Here is a 13,249-nt window from a genome sequence, read left to right as displayed (position 1 = left end):
ACGATTGTGAGGAGAAGGAAATTAAATTGCGAAATGCCAGGATTCGTATTTAAGATGGCGAGTATTGCAGACGACTCTCTGGTCGTGATGCACTGTTCGCAGCGAAAATCGAACCTGCACTGTTGAGCAATTAATGATTGAAATAGGAAAGGCTTGATTTGCGAAAAGTTAAGATTTATTAATTAAGATGGCGAGTAATTGCAGACAACCCTCAGGTCGTAATGCACATTTCGCAGCAAAATAACAAATCTGTACTATTAAGCAAATATTAAGGAGTGAAAGGGATCTGATTTGCAAAATGCGAGGATTTGTATTTTGAGATGGCGAGTACTGCAGACAACCCTCAGGTCGTAATGCAAGCTTCGCAGCAGAAAAACAAATCTGCACTTTTGAGCAATCGATTTGATAATTTATTCGGGAATAAAGATATGGTTTAATACAGAGGAGGAAGAGAAGAACGACTTAGCGGCCAATATTAACTTTTACGCTTTAATCATTCTCTTTAAGCTCCTAGGGCTTGTAGATGTACCAATAACTAGTTACATCGATTTTTCTTAATGCTAAAAGGATCAAGTTTGGAAATGGGAAGAATTATTTCAAAATTTTAATCAACTTACTTTAAATTTATTAAAGAGTAGACGCAGCGCCTTTACAAGTCGGATGATTGGTTGGTCCAGGCAGACGCAGCGTGATTATATTACAGTCGTCGGGTGGAAGCGGCTTCGTGACCCTCGGGTAGCTTCCGAAATTACACAAGTTGACGTTCGTAGATTTTTTGAAAAAAGACTGAACGCTCGCTCGGGCCGCGGGCCCGCTTATATAGGTCTAGCATCCCTTGCCTTAGACGACAGGGAAGGGGGCCTTTTGCGTCTTAGATTTTCGGTATGACGCGGCTAGCGGCGGAGAAATCGTATGGAATTCTTCGTACATGTACTCTTTATTAATTTGGGGGGGTTTCGGTCCCCCTAGCGCTGATAGCGGTGCGATTGAAACCTGTGGCTCTGAATGTTATTGTTAAATATCGCGAAACTATGCGTTCCTAGAATTGGCGACTAATCTAATGCCGTGCGAAAGTTCATTCCCACGCGATTTAAGTTTTAAGCATTCAGAGTCACAGATAAATCTTGCGGGTGTATTAAAATAATTATTTATAAAAATAATGCGGGTACATATGAGAGTAAACACGTTAATATTCTTAATTTCAATTTTGCAAAGAGAAAAAGATATATGCGCTCATATGTACGTGCATTTACAATGGACGAGATATAATTGTGACAAGTAATTTTAATAATAATTATCGACGCGCTTATAATTATCGCAACGCTGCGCCTGAGGAATGGCAGCTCGGCTAACAAGCATGGTTGCCAGTTAGCCATTCGGAAGGCGCTGAATACATGTACTGGGGTGCTCTCATATGGTAACATGGGTGGTCTCTTTTCTTAAAAGTAATTTTAGTATTTAAGTAAAATATCCTTAAATAGGATTGTTCGATATCACTAAAAGTATTAAATTTGGTAAACTCTAAGAAAAGGTGACAGTGCAGGCGAAAGTGATACAGATTTAATATTACAAAATTCAGTAAGTGATTGTTAATTTCTACAATCATTAAATTATTAAATTATTGAATTTAGTTTATTCCACGTGTTCTTAGAGTTTTAACAATAGAACTTTTCCTTTGGTATTCAATAGTCAGCCAGAGACATCGGTTTAGCCGTAATGTTTATCATATGTCAGCAGGTAGAGCGTGGCGCCTCCATTTTGTATATCTCATAAATTAAGCAATTAGGGACCACGTGTGCGACTCGAGGATCCGATATCTCGGGCTGTTTATTGTTCGCGCTCTTGGCTTATGGCGCCTTCTTGGCTGGCCCTTTGTTCAAAGGAAAAATACTTATTCTAATAGTCTATGATTATTTGGCGGAACGCATTGCATTTTATCAATTTAATAGAACAGGTTTTTCGAAAGCGCGAGAGTATACGGCGGTGTAAGAGAATGAGTCGCGCACGGCTCATGAATTGTTAATATGTGGAAAAATTATATATTAATGTAATCAAGTTCTTTTAAATTGACATTATGCGTAAATATTTTTAGAATGTCGCTGTATGTTCTGTTTTATCATTAACATATTGGTTATTATTCTTAAAGTCCACCATAGATTATTTTTTACAGAGAGGGACCGTTTATCCAAAAGACCAGGTTGAGAATCCTCACTCTCATGCTATTGGTCGAATCGATTTTACTAGAATCTAGGAACTTTATTTAGTGGAAATTTTAATTTCTGACGTTACAACCATCTGCGTATATCTTGTGTGATCGTCTATAAATGTTGCGAAATATTTCGCTCCTCCTATGGATTCGACGTTAAAGGGACCATAAATGTCTGAATGTATTAGTCCGAGTTTTTCTTTGGAGTGGCTCGTTGACTCAGTATATGGTAATTGATGGATCTTCGCTTTGTCGCATACCTTACAGTTGAATTTTTCTCGTATGGGCTTCATGCTCATATTTTGGACCATTTCTTTTCGTTTCAGTTTATTGAGATCCTGATAGTTCAGATGTCCATATCTCTCGTGCCATCTAAGCTGTTTTGTGTTTTCCGTGGTAGAATCCAGTGCGGTGGCATTATTCGCATCCGTATGTGCGGGGCTCGTAACGTATAAATGACTCTGCCTCTTTGCTCTAATTGCCACAGTTCCGTCTTTGCGCTTGACTTTTGCAAAGTCTTTAGTAAATACAACGGTATAATCATTGTCCGTCATGCAAGATATTGATAGCAAATTGTTTCGAAATTTAGAAACTAAGAAAGTATCTTGTAATTTTAGATGGCTTACTGCGTTTCCTCTAGATTTTACACTTAGCTTTACTGTGTCCGTTCCGGCTGGCCTCATGCTTTGGTTACTTGCAGTAAATACTTGACAGTCCGCGTCTTCAGTTAGTTGAAGAAACCAAAGAAGAAGTTTTTCTTCGGATCGTTGCACATATGACGCGTGGCTCCGCTGTCCAGACACCATTCATTTGAATGATGCGCTTCCAAGGAGAGTACGGCCACAGACATCGCATCCTCCGCGTTTGCTTTGTGTGTCTGTCTCTTTTCGCTTTTGCAATCCGCTGCACGGTGTCCTACTTTGTCGCATTTAAAGCATTTTCCTGAAAACTTTAATTTATTTTTAGAATTGCGCTGATTTTGCTTAACATATTTATTAATTGATTTAAATTTGTCTTTAGCGATTAATGCATCCTTTTCCTCTTGAGTGTTGTGTTTGGCATCTCGTTCTTTTTGCCTCGCTTCCTCTTCTATCAGTTTGGACCTCAGAGCTTCTATGTTTGGTATAGCATCACGTGAATCAATGGCAATACAAAAGTTTTCATATTCAGAAGGCAGAGAATTCAGAATCATTATAGATTGCAGAACTTTAAATATGTTTTATTTTTACTTACCGTAACGGGATTTGAACTTGTGATACTATCATTAGTGTGTTGTAACATATAGTGTGTTGTAACACAATTAAAAATTTTTTTTAACGAACACTTAAGTGGTGTAGTGGTTAAAGTGCAAGTTTATGAAGTTGTTTAATTACGGTATCACAAGTTCAAATCCCGCTGCGGTAAGTAAAAATTAAAAATATTTAAAGCTCTATATAAAATAATATAAAATATAATATAATATATAAATTAGAATACTTAAATATGTGATAATAATATAAGATCTTGAAACACTAAGGAAAAAAAAAAAAACAATTTTTATTTAAAATCTAGCCCAGGCTAGCTGATGGCTAGACAGGGGCGAGTTTGAATTTTCTTTTAGTGAAAATTGAGCCTAGCCGTCATCAAGTGACTAGCTAGACAATTCGAGATTCATCTCATGACTGTTTAGCCAAATTGATCAGCAATGAGCTAAAAATGTAACGCTTAAAACGACTAGCTACTAGACAATTATTACTGGCTAGTATCAAGCTAGAAAAACTAATTATCTTCTTTAGCTCGTTACTAGCAAGTAATAATTATCTAGTAACTAGTCGTTTTGAGCGTTACATTCCTAGCTCAGGACTGGTCAGTTTGGCTAGACAGCCACGAGATAAATCTTGGATTGGCTAGCTAGTCACTAGATGACGGCTAGGTTAAATTTCCACTCGGATTCTTTTAATTTTTCCGAAATGTTACAAAAAGAGCTAATATATGACGTCATGCTCTGTGTCGAATCTTTTTGCATGCGGTAAAGCTTTTTGTATAAGCTGGCTTTCCTTACCGGACCTCTTGACTCGTATAGTTGTAGTAGTAGGTCCTATGCCTCCTTTGCTGACTCGGCTCGTTTGATATGGCTCAGTTGGCTGCTCTTGACACTCAGGGTTATCAGCGCCAAAGCCTTCTGATTCTTTGTTGTCCACTCAGTTTGATTCTGTTCCGTTTTCACTACCGCTCCACTTGCGTAGGGCCACAATTTGTTGCAGATCAGCACACTCTTCATCATGAGTTTCCATGATTCAAAGTTTGCACCGTCTAATTTTTCAATGTTTTGCGCACTTGACATCGTTGCCATAATTTTCACTGCTGAGCGCACTCACAAACAGTTTTAAATGGTTCGTTAAGAATTTTGCGGCACTCGCGTATATTACCTGGGCCCATAACCTGTTGAAAGGTCCGTCAATAAAGAGCCGCGGAACTTAGTGAATACATGAGTTTTATTTAATAGAATACATCCGTCTCGGTAGAGCGGTCGGAACGGAATGAAACAATGGAATAGATAATAAGAATAAGATCGCAAAAGAACGGCCGAGAAGTCACGTAGCGCGAATATTGATATACGTGACTCACGGGTAACAAAATCTAAGATAACTAATAAGGGGGGGCTTGAGTTCGTTGATTCAAAACTTTATTCCTGACAATTACTAATTATTATTATATTAATTATACTAATTATACAAATTATTATTATTTATTATTATTTTTTATTATTTATTACTAATTAAATAAAAATAATAAAATTATACTTTGTTACAAAAATATTGACTCTATACTTTTGCAAAGTGGTCCAATCATGGTGAACGTGATACAGGCTATTACAGCTCCAACGCTCATTAATAATCCCATATAATACATAAAAAAATATTTGAACCAAATTAAAAGTTTCAATTTAATATTTATTATAAAGTTTTATTTTTATAAACGTATTTTTATTTTTATAAACGTCAGAAAATAAATACATTTACGTCTCGAGAAGAACAAAATTAAAAACTAAAACAAAGAATGCACAAACCGAGTCCATAAAGCTAAATAGTCTAGGTTTAAAACTTTCCACGTTTCTTAAAAAAATAAAAATTTAATAAAAAATTAAAATCATCTAAACACTCCTCCATCGTTCTTCTCTTTCAAGTTCAGTCTCTAAGTCGTCAACAGATAGTTCAATTCGTCTAAAAAAAAAAATTAAATGTTAGTACATAATTTATTAAGTTAAAAGTTTAAAATATATTTTATTTTATTTTTTATATTTTACCTTTTTTTTATTTTACCTTTTTTACCTTTTTTTTACCTTTTACTTTATCTTTTATTAATTGCACGTTGGAAATAAATTTCATCTTTCTTTATTTATCCTCGATTTTACACGTACATCATTAGTTCGTTTTTGAGCACCCGATATTATATCACCTCGTTATATTATAGGTTAACATTTTTCACTTTTCACTAGTTTCACTTTTCACTTCTAAGGGAAAAGATTCATGATCAACCCCCAGGAGTTATGTTACATCATGTTGTTAAGTAAGTACTTTTTTTAAGTACATAATAATTTTTATAAAATATCTATTTGTTAAAAAAATCTGAATTTGTACACTTAAACTTTGTTGTAGTTGTGGCAACAAGAATTTATTTTTACTTCAGCTGTACTTTAGTACATGGCCAAGAGAAATCGGTAGGTACTAATATTTGGTAAAAACTGAACTATCTTAATCTATCATATATCTTAAGGATTTTATTATTATAAGCTATTATTTTTGTACAGGTTAATAATCTTTGTCAGCTTCTGCCACAAGATAAAGCGCAAGAAGATCAAAGATGCTGAGCATAATACTTGTTCTCGAAAAATTCAAATGAAGCAGACTAGAAATCATGCAGGATATTAACTTTGCGCAGCAACAGACATGCAAACTTGCAAACAATTTATCTCTTATGATTGATAAACTTGGATCAAGTTTGTAATTAATAATTTAATTTCTTGAGTCATTTATGATAGTAATAATTGCCTGGGAAAAGTCACAGAAACAACTCGTCTACATTTTCATATTTTTATTGATTTACATACAAGATCACATTGCATAAAAACATGTGGTTTTAAATGCCATTTGGCTGACATTCCAGTTACATTAAATCTTGTAAAACAGTATCGGTACGTATTAATTATTACAGACAGAAATCTCTTATAATATATCATTTACTTATATATAAATTTGTTTATTTTCAACTTAATAGGCATTATCGAGCATATTTCCAAACACTTTATTGCATATTGTCAAAAACCATCAGGACAGTGGTTGAAATCTGACGATATGCAATCAAATATAGAAACGTGTGACGAAAAAACAATAATTACACCGATTGGAGCTATTTACAGTGGCTCACGAAAGTCTACATACACACCATTAGAATCCATATAATTCATCATACTTAAAGTCAATTTTTCGGAGATTTGAAGCTGTTTTATAAATCAAAGGAAGAGTTACCAAATATTAATTTATTGTTTTTAACTTAAAACAGCATTATTTATTAGTATATATGAACTTTTGTGAGATTTTCGATAAACGTTATTTAAGTCTTTTGTTCATACATATATTTTTTTTTTATTAAAATGTTTTATATGTTTACAGTATTAGTTTTTCATTATAAGGAATACCTTACTTTCGCTAATGTTTCCAAAAATAATTGTTTTAATGGTAAACTGCTGGTTTTTAATATGTATGTAGACTTTCGTGAGCCACTGTACGTCGTATCCCAGTGAACATGCAGTAAACATATTAGACATAACAATTTAAAGATTTATTGTTATATTTGTTTCTGTTTGTTTCTACATTTAAAAGACTAAAAATTGTATTCAAGAACAAAACTAGTACTGTAATATTTTTAATATTTTGCTATGTTTATATATTACCACTATTTCATTAAGACTTTATTAAAGAATACGTTTTACCTGCATCAATTACAATGTTATATGTAATAATACATTTTGTAATATTTAATGAATAAACCGCTTCTATAATTATACAATATATGAATATTCTAACAAAACTCTTGTTTAATAAATTCTTTTTTCTCAACCTTATTGCCTCCGTCAAATTCAAGAAAAGAATTTTTTAAAGATTTTTTTTTCAAAGATTCATGATCGACCCTATAATCGACTTCCAGATAGCATTAAGACAAATTTACAATTGATAAAACCAAATACACAATGAAAAGGAATAGGCAATTTGATTGGTCGAAACGGTCTATCAAGAGTTTTTAAATTTTAATTTTATTTTAATATTGCAACAAAATTATTATTTCGCAAATTCTGAAATTTTACAAACGTGTTTCGCAAATGATTTCGAATCCAACGACATAAAAAAGAATAATATTTGAAGTGTTGTCTGCTGTGACGTCAGAAATTAAAATTTCCACTAAATAAAGTTCCTAGATCCTAGTAAAATCGATTCGACCAATAACATGAGAGTGAAGATTCTCAACCTGGTCTTTTGGATAGACGGTCCCTCTCTGTAAGAAATAATCTATGGTAGACTTTAAGAACAATAACCAATATGTTAATGATAAAACAGAACGTACAGCGACATTCTAAAAATATTAACGCATAATGTCAATTTAAAGGAACTTGATTACATTAATATATAATTTTTCCATATATTAACAATTCATGAGCCGTGCGCGACTCATTCTCTTATACCACCGTATATTCTCGCGCTTTCGAAAAACTTGTTCTATTAAATTGATAAAATGCAACGCGTTCTGCCAAATAATTATAGATTATTAGAATAAGTATTTTTCCTTTGAACAAGGGCCAGCCAAGAAGGCGCCAAAAGCCAAGAGTGCGAACAATAAACAGCTCAAGATATCGGATCCTCGAGTCGCACACGCAATCCCTAATTGCTTAATTTATGAGATACACAAAATGGAGGCGCCACGCTCTATCTGCTGACATATAATAAACATTACGGCTAAGCCGATGTCTCTGGCTGACTATTGAACACCAAAGGAAAATTCCATTGTTAAAACTCTAAGAACACGTGGAATAAACTAAATTCAATAATTTAATAATTTAATGATTGTAGAAAGTAACAATCGTTTACTGAATTTTGTAATATTAAATCTGTATCATTTTCGCCAGCACTACCACCTTTTCTTAGAGTTTACCAAATTTAATACTTTTAGTGATACCGAACGATCCTATTTAAAGATATTTTACTTAAGTATTAAAATTACTTTTAAGAAAAGAGACCAACCATGTTACCATATGAGAGCACCCCAGTACATGTATTCAGCGCCTACCGAATGGCTAACTGGCAACCATGCTTGTCAGACGCGCTGCCATTCCACAGGCGCAGCATTGCGATAATCATAAGCGCGCCGATAATTATTATTAAAATTACTTGTCACAATTATATCTCGTCCATTGTAAATGCACGTACATACGAGCGCATACATCTTTTTCTCTTTGCAAAATTGAAATTAAGAATATTAACGTGTTTACTCTCATGTGTACCCGCATAATTTTTATAAATAATTATTTTAATACACCCGCAAGATTTATCTGTGACTCTGAATGCTTAAAACTTAAATCGCGTGAGAATAAACTTTCGCACGGCATTAGATCAGTCGCCAATTCTAGGAACGCATAGTTTCGCGATATTTAACAATAACATTCAGAGCTACAGGTTTCAATCGCACCGCTATCAACGCTAGGGGGACCGAAACCTCCCCAAATTAATAAACAGTACATGTACGAAGAATTCCATACGATTTCTCCGCCGCTAGCCGCGTCATACCGAAAATCTAAGACGCAAAAGCCCCCTTCTTTGTCGTCTAATGCAAGGGATGCTAGACCTATATAAGCGGGCCCGCGGCCCGAGCGAGCGTTCAGTCTTTTTCAAAAATCCACGAACGTGTGTAATTGCGGAAGCTACCCGAAGGTCACGAAGCCGCTGTAACCTAATCACGCTGCGTCTGGACCAACCAACCGATTTGTAAAGGCGCCGTGTCTTCTTTTTAATAAACTCAAAGTAAGTTGATTAAATTTTGAAATAATTCTTCCCATTTCTAAACTCGATTCTCTTAATATTAAGAAAAATAGATGTAATTAATTATTGGTACATCTACAAGCCTTAGGGGCTTAAAGAGAACGATTAAAGCGTAAAAGTTAATATTGGCCGCTAAGTCGTTTTTCTCTTCCTCCTCTGTATTAAACCATATCTTTGTTTCCTAATAAATTATCAAACCAATTGCTCAAAAGTGCAGATTTGTTTTTCCGCTGCGAAGCTTGCATTACGACCTGAGGGTTGTCTGCAGTACTCGCCATCTCAAAATACAAATCCTCGCATTTTGCAAATCGGATCCCTCCCATTCCTCAATATTTGCTTAATAGTATAGATTTGTTGTTTCGCTGCGAAATGTGCATCACGACCTGAGGGTTGTCTGCAATTACTCGCCATCTTAATTAACAAATCTTAACTTTTCGCAAATCAAGCCTTTCCTATTTTAATCATTAATTGCTCAACAGTGCAGGTTCGATTTTTGCTGCGAACAGTGCATCACGACCAAAGAGTCGTCTGCAATACTCGCCATCTTAAATACGAATCCTGGCATTTCGCAATTTAATTTTCTTCTCCTTACAATCGTCTGTATCTCAATATACCACGATTCCACTTTTCCTTAAAATTGTCTGCAAGCATGTGCATAATCGAAACGCAGATGCACAATTGCATTACGATCTGAAGGATTGTCTGCAAATACGTGCAACTCAACCTCGATCTGCACACTTCTGCATTACAATTCCCCTTCTCTCCAATTGTCTGCGAGTAATGTGCTTAATTAGTATTTTGACGCATAGCCGCACCACGATCTGAACGGTCGTCTGCGATTTATGCAATTCAAAGACAATAGGCATACCTTCCGCATCACAATTCTCCTTTCCTATCCCATAAAATCATTTGCTTAATAGTGCAAGCTCGATGAAAATCGTCTGCATTTACGCATTATGATTCTAGATGGTATGGAGGAAAAAATATACAGGCGGAAAGAAAAGGCGCGAAAGGGCGGAGGTTTATCGGCGTTTGAGGGATCTCATCGCCGCAGAGAAGGAGGCCGCCAACCATCCTTCAAGTTCTCCCCCTCCCAGCTCGTTCGGGGCACCCGAGAAGACCGCTCCGAAAGACCCGCAGCCTGGGCCATCGAAGCCCAGAGGCCCTAGAATTCTTACCATTCAAAAGGGTTATTTTATTACTGTCCACCGCCCTCCCCGAATAATCGAAACTATCGACCTTACTACTTCCGACACTGAAGTGGAAGTCCTGGGCGAAAATCCTCCCAAAACAATAGACCGATTATTTAATAAAATAATTAGCAATTGTACACCTAAAGAGAATAAAAGCTAAGATAAAAAGATCTATTCTTGTAACTTCCTACGATAAGGCAGAAACGGCTCTTGCCATCCCGGGGTATAATCGGTGCATGCAGATTGCCCCTTAAACTAAAGAAGAGCAACTCCAACCTAGACCCTAGGGTACCTAGAGTGGAGAATTAAATATCGACGCTCTGGTCCTTTTCACTATTTCCCTAGAAATCCCTAAATCTATAAGCCGAGACGTCACACTGCTATTTGAATGTCCAACTTTAATTAATTAATTTTAACTAAACCATTAATTTCTAAATTAGAAAAGTATTTTTCTTAACTTTTCAAACAATTCGCAAGCGATTATAATGGTTGAAAATAAGAATTATTAAATTTGTCTGCTAAGTATATGGCGGTATATATGTCATCATCGATTTTAGTAGTTCTAAGAAATTCCGTTTACCAAACGCTTTCGGCGCTACCGTTGCCGCAAGTACAATATTTTACGTATGTTTTATTAGTTATTTTTAAGTTTTTATACATATTTCTATTTTACACGTTAATTTACAACAGTTTATTGCTATTTATTGAGTATTTTTACATTATTTTATTATTCAAGTCGTTTCATGAACGTCAGTATTAATGCTGTGTTTCTATTGGTCGAAATTAATCCAATGACATTTTACGTCTGTTTTGTAAATTATTTAAATGTTTTTATACATAATTCTATTTTGTACGTTAATTTACAACAGTCTATTAAAAATGATTAAGTAATTTTACAATTTTGTATTATTTGAATCGTTTTATGAATGTCAGTATTAATGCTGTGTTCTTATTGGCGGATATTAAACGCGTAACATTTGACGCTTATTTTAATGATTTTGAGGCTTCTAAGTTAAATTAGTTATTTAAATTTGGTTTTATTAAATGTAGTAGATAGCCCACGTTACATTTTAATAAGTTTTATAACTCTAAAATATATATTTCAGTTATCTTGTGATTGGATAACTTGGAAAGTCGCAGATTTTTCACTGTGATCTATACTTAGTGAAAAGGATTTCTGCTATTTCCTCGAGGGTCCCGTTGGCTTTCCATTACAGCTTCTTGCTTCTACTTTTGCCCCACAAAGTCTCAAGCTTGTAAATCAACGGAAAATATAAATAATTTGACTTGAAAAAAGTGACAGGTATGTGTTATAGGTTAAAAGTAGAGTTTCTACTAAATAAATTATTTTCAGGCTTCTAAGTTAAATTTCTGACTTAAATTCGGTTTATTTAAGTGTAGTAGAGTGTTTTAATTACAATTAAATCATTCTCTTAACTGTAAATAAATTTATATTTCAGATTTCTGGTGATTAATGTGCTGCGATGGTCACAGAAGTTTCACTGCACTTCTACAGCTTGTGAAAATAGTTCTGTCTATTTCTCGAGAGTCCCGTTGGATTTTCTATTTAATTTGAACCTTCTTCTTGCTGTTTAAAAAGTTCCAAGGCTCTACATCAACGAGAACTATTTTTAATAAGAGTTTCCAAAGTAATAGATATGTGTTATAGGTTAAAAGTAAAGTTACTTCTAAATAAATTTTTTTCAGGTTTCTAAGTTAAATTTCTGACTTAAATTCGGTTTTATTTAGTGTAGTAGAGTGTTTCAATTACAATTTAATAATTCTCCTAACTGTAAATAAATTTATATTTCAGCTTTCTGGTGATTGAAGTGCTGCGAGGGTCACAGAAGTTTCACTGTGCTTCAGAATTTTGAAAAAAATGTTCTGCTGCATCCTCGAGGGTCGCGTTAGATTTTCTATCAAATTTGAACATTCTTCTTGCTGCCCAAAAAGTTCCAAGCCTGTGAATCGACGGGAACTATTTTTAATAAGAGTTTGAAAAGTGACAGGTATGTGTTATAGGTTAAAAGTGGAAATATTGTTAAATAAATTTTTTTGAAACTTTTAAGTTAAATTTTAACCTCAAATTTAGTTTTATTAAGTGTAGTAGTGTGTTCTCGTTACATTTAAATATGTTTTTTAACTCTAAAAAAATTCGTATTTCAGATATCTTGTGATGAAAACGCTCGGAGGGCCGCAGAATATATTGCTGTGCTTCAGGATTTTGTAAAAAATGTTCTGCTGCATCCTCGATGGTCCCGTTGAATTTTCTATCAAATTTGAACCTTCTTTTTGCTGCCCAAAAAGTTCCAAGCCTGTGAATTGACGGGAACTATTTTTATTAAGACTTTAAAAAAGTGACAGGATTGTGTTATAGGTTAAAAGTAGAGTTACTCTTAAATAAATTATTTTCAGGCTTTCAAGTTAAATTTCTGACTTAAAATCGTTTTTATTTAATGTAGTAAACTGTTTTAATTACAATTTAATAATTCTCTTAAATGTAAATAAATTTATATTTCAGTTTTCTGGTGATTGGAGTGCTTCAAGGGTCACAGAAGTTTTCCTGTGCTTCTACACATTGTCAAAAAAGTTTTGCTGCTTCTTTAAGGGTCCCGTTGGATTTTTTAACAAATTTGAATTTTCTTCTTCATTCCCACAAAGTGCCAAGACTGTGCATTAACGGGAACTATTTTTAATAAGAGTCTTAAAAGTGACAGGTATGTGTTTTAGGTTAAGAGTTGAGATATTTATAAATAAATTTTTTTGGAGCCTCTAAGTTA

The 13,249-nt window shown here is 34.3% G+C and overlaps 1 protein-coding gene and 1 long non-coding RNA gene across 2 annotated transcripts; one reads left to right on the top strand and one right to left on the bottom strand.

Moving 5' to 3' along the window:
• Positions 1 to 2,933: 2,933 nt before the first annotated feature.
• Positions 2,934 to 3,398, bottom strand: LOC139106672 (uncharacterized). The gene has a single exon (XM_070663610.1). It carries the CDS (start codon positions 3,396 to 3,398, stop codon positions 2,934 to 2,936), a length of 465 nt encoding a protein of 154 aa, XP_070519711.1.
• A 2,125-nt stretch (positions 3,399 to 5,523) lies between these two features.
• Positions 5,524 to 7,244, top strand: LOC139106550 (uncharacterized). Its single transcript, XR_011546381.1, has 4 exons — positions 5,524 to 5,755; positions 5,845 to 5,906; positions 5,997 to 6,380; positions 6,464 to 7,244. It is a non-coding gene; the product is annotated as an uncharacterized lncRNA (long non-coding RNA).
• The last annotated feature ends 6,005 nt before the right edge of the window (positions 7,245 to 13,249 follow it).

Source organism: Cardiocondyla obscurior, linkage group LG11 (assembly GCF_019399895.1).
Source record: "Cardiocondyla obscurior isolate alpha-2009 linkage group LG11, Cobs3.1, whole genome shotgun sequence".
Taxonomy (NCBI): domain Eukaryota; kingdom Metazoa; phylum Arthropoda; class Insecta; order Hymenoptera; family Formicidae; genus Cardiocondyla; species Cardiocondyla obscurior.
The sequence above is the reverse complement of the archived record's forward strand: the minus strand, read 5'-3'. Positions and strand labels throughout refer to the sequence as shown.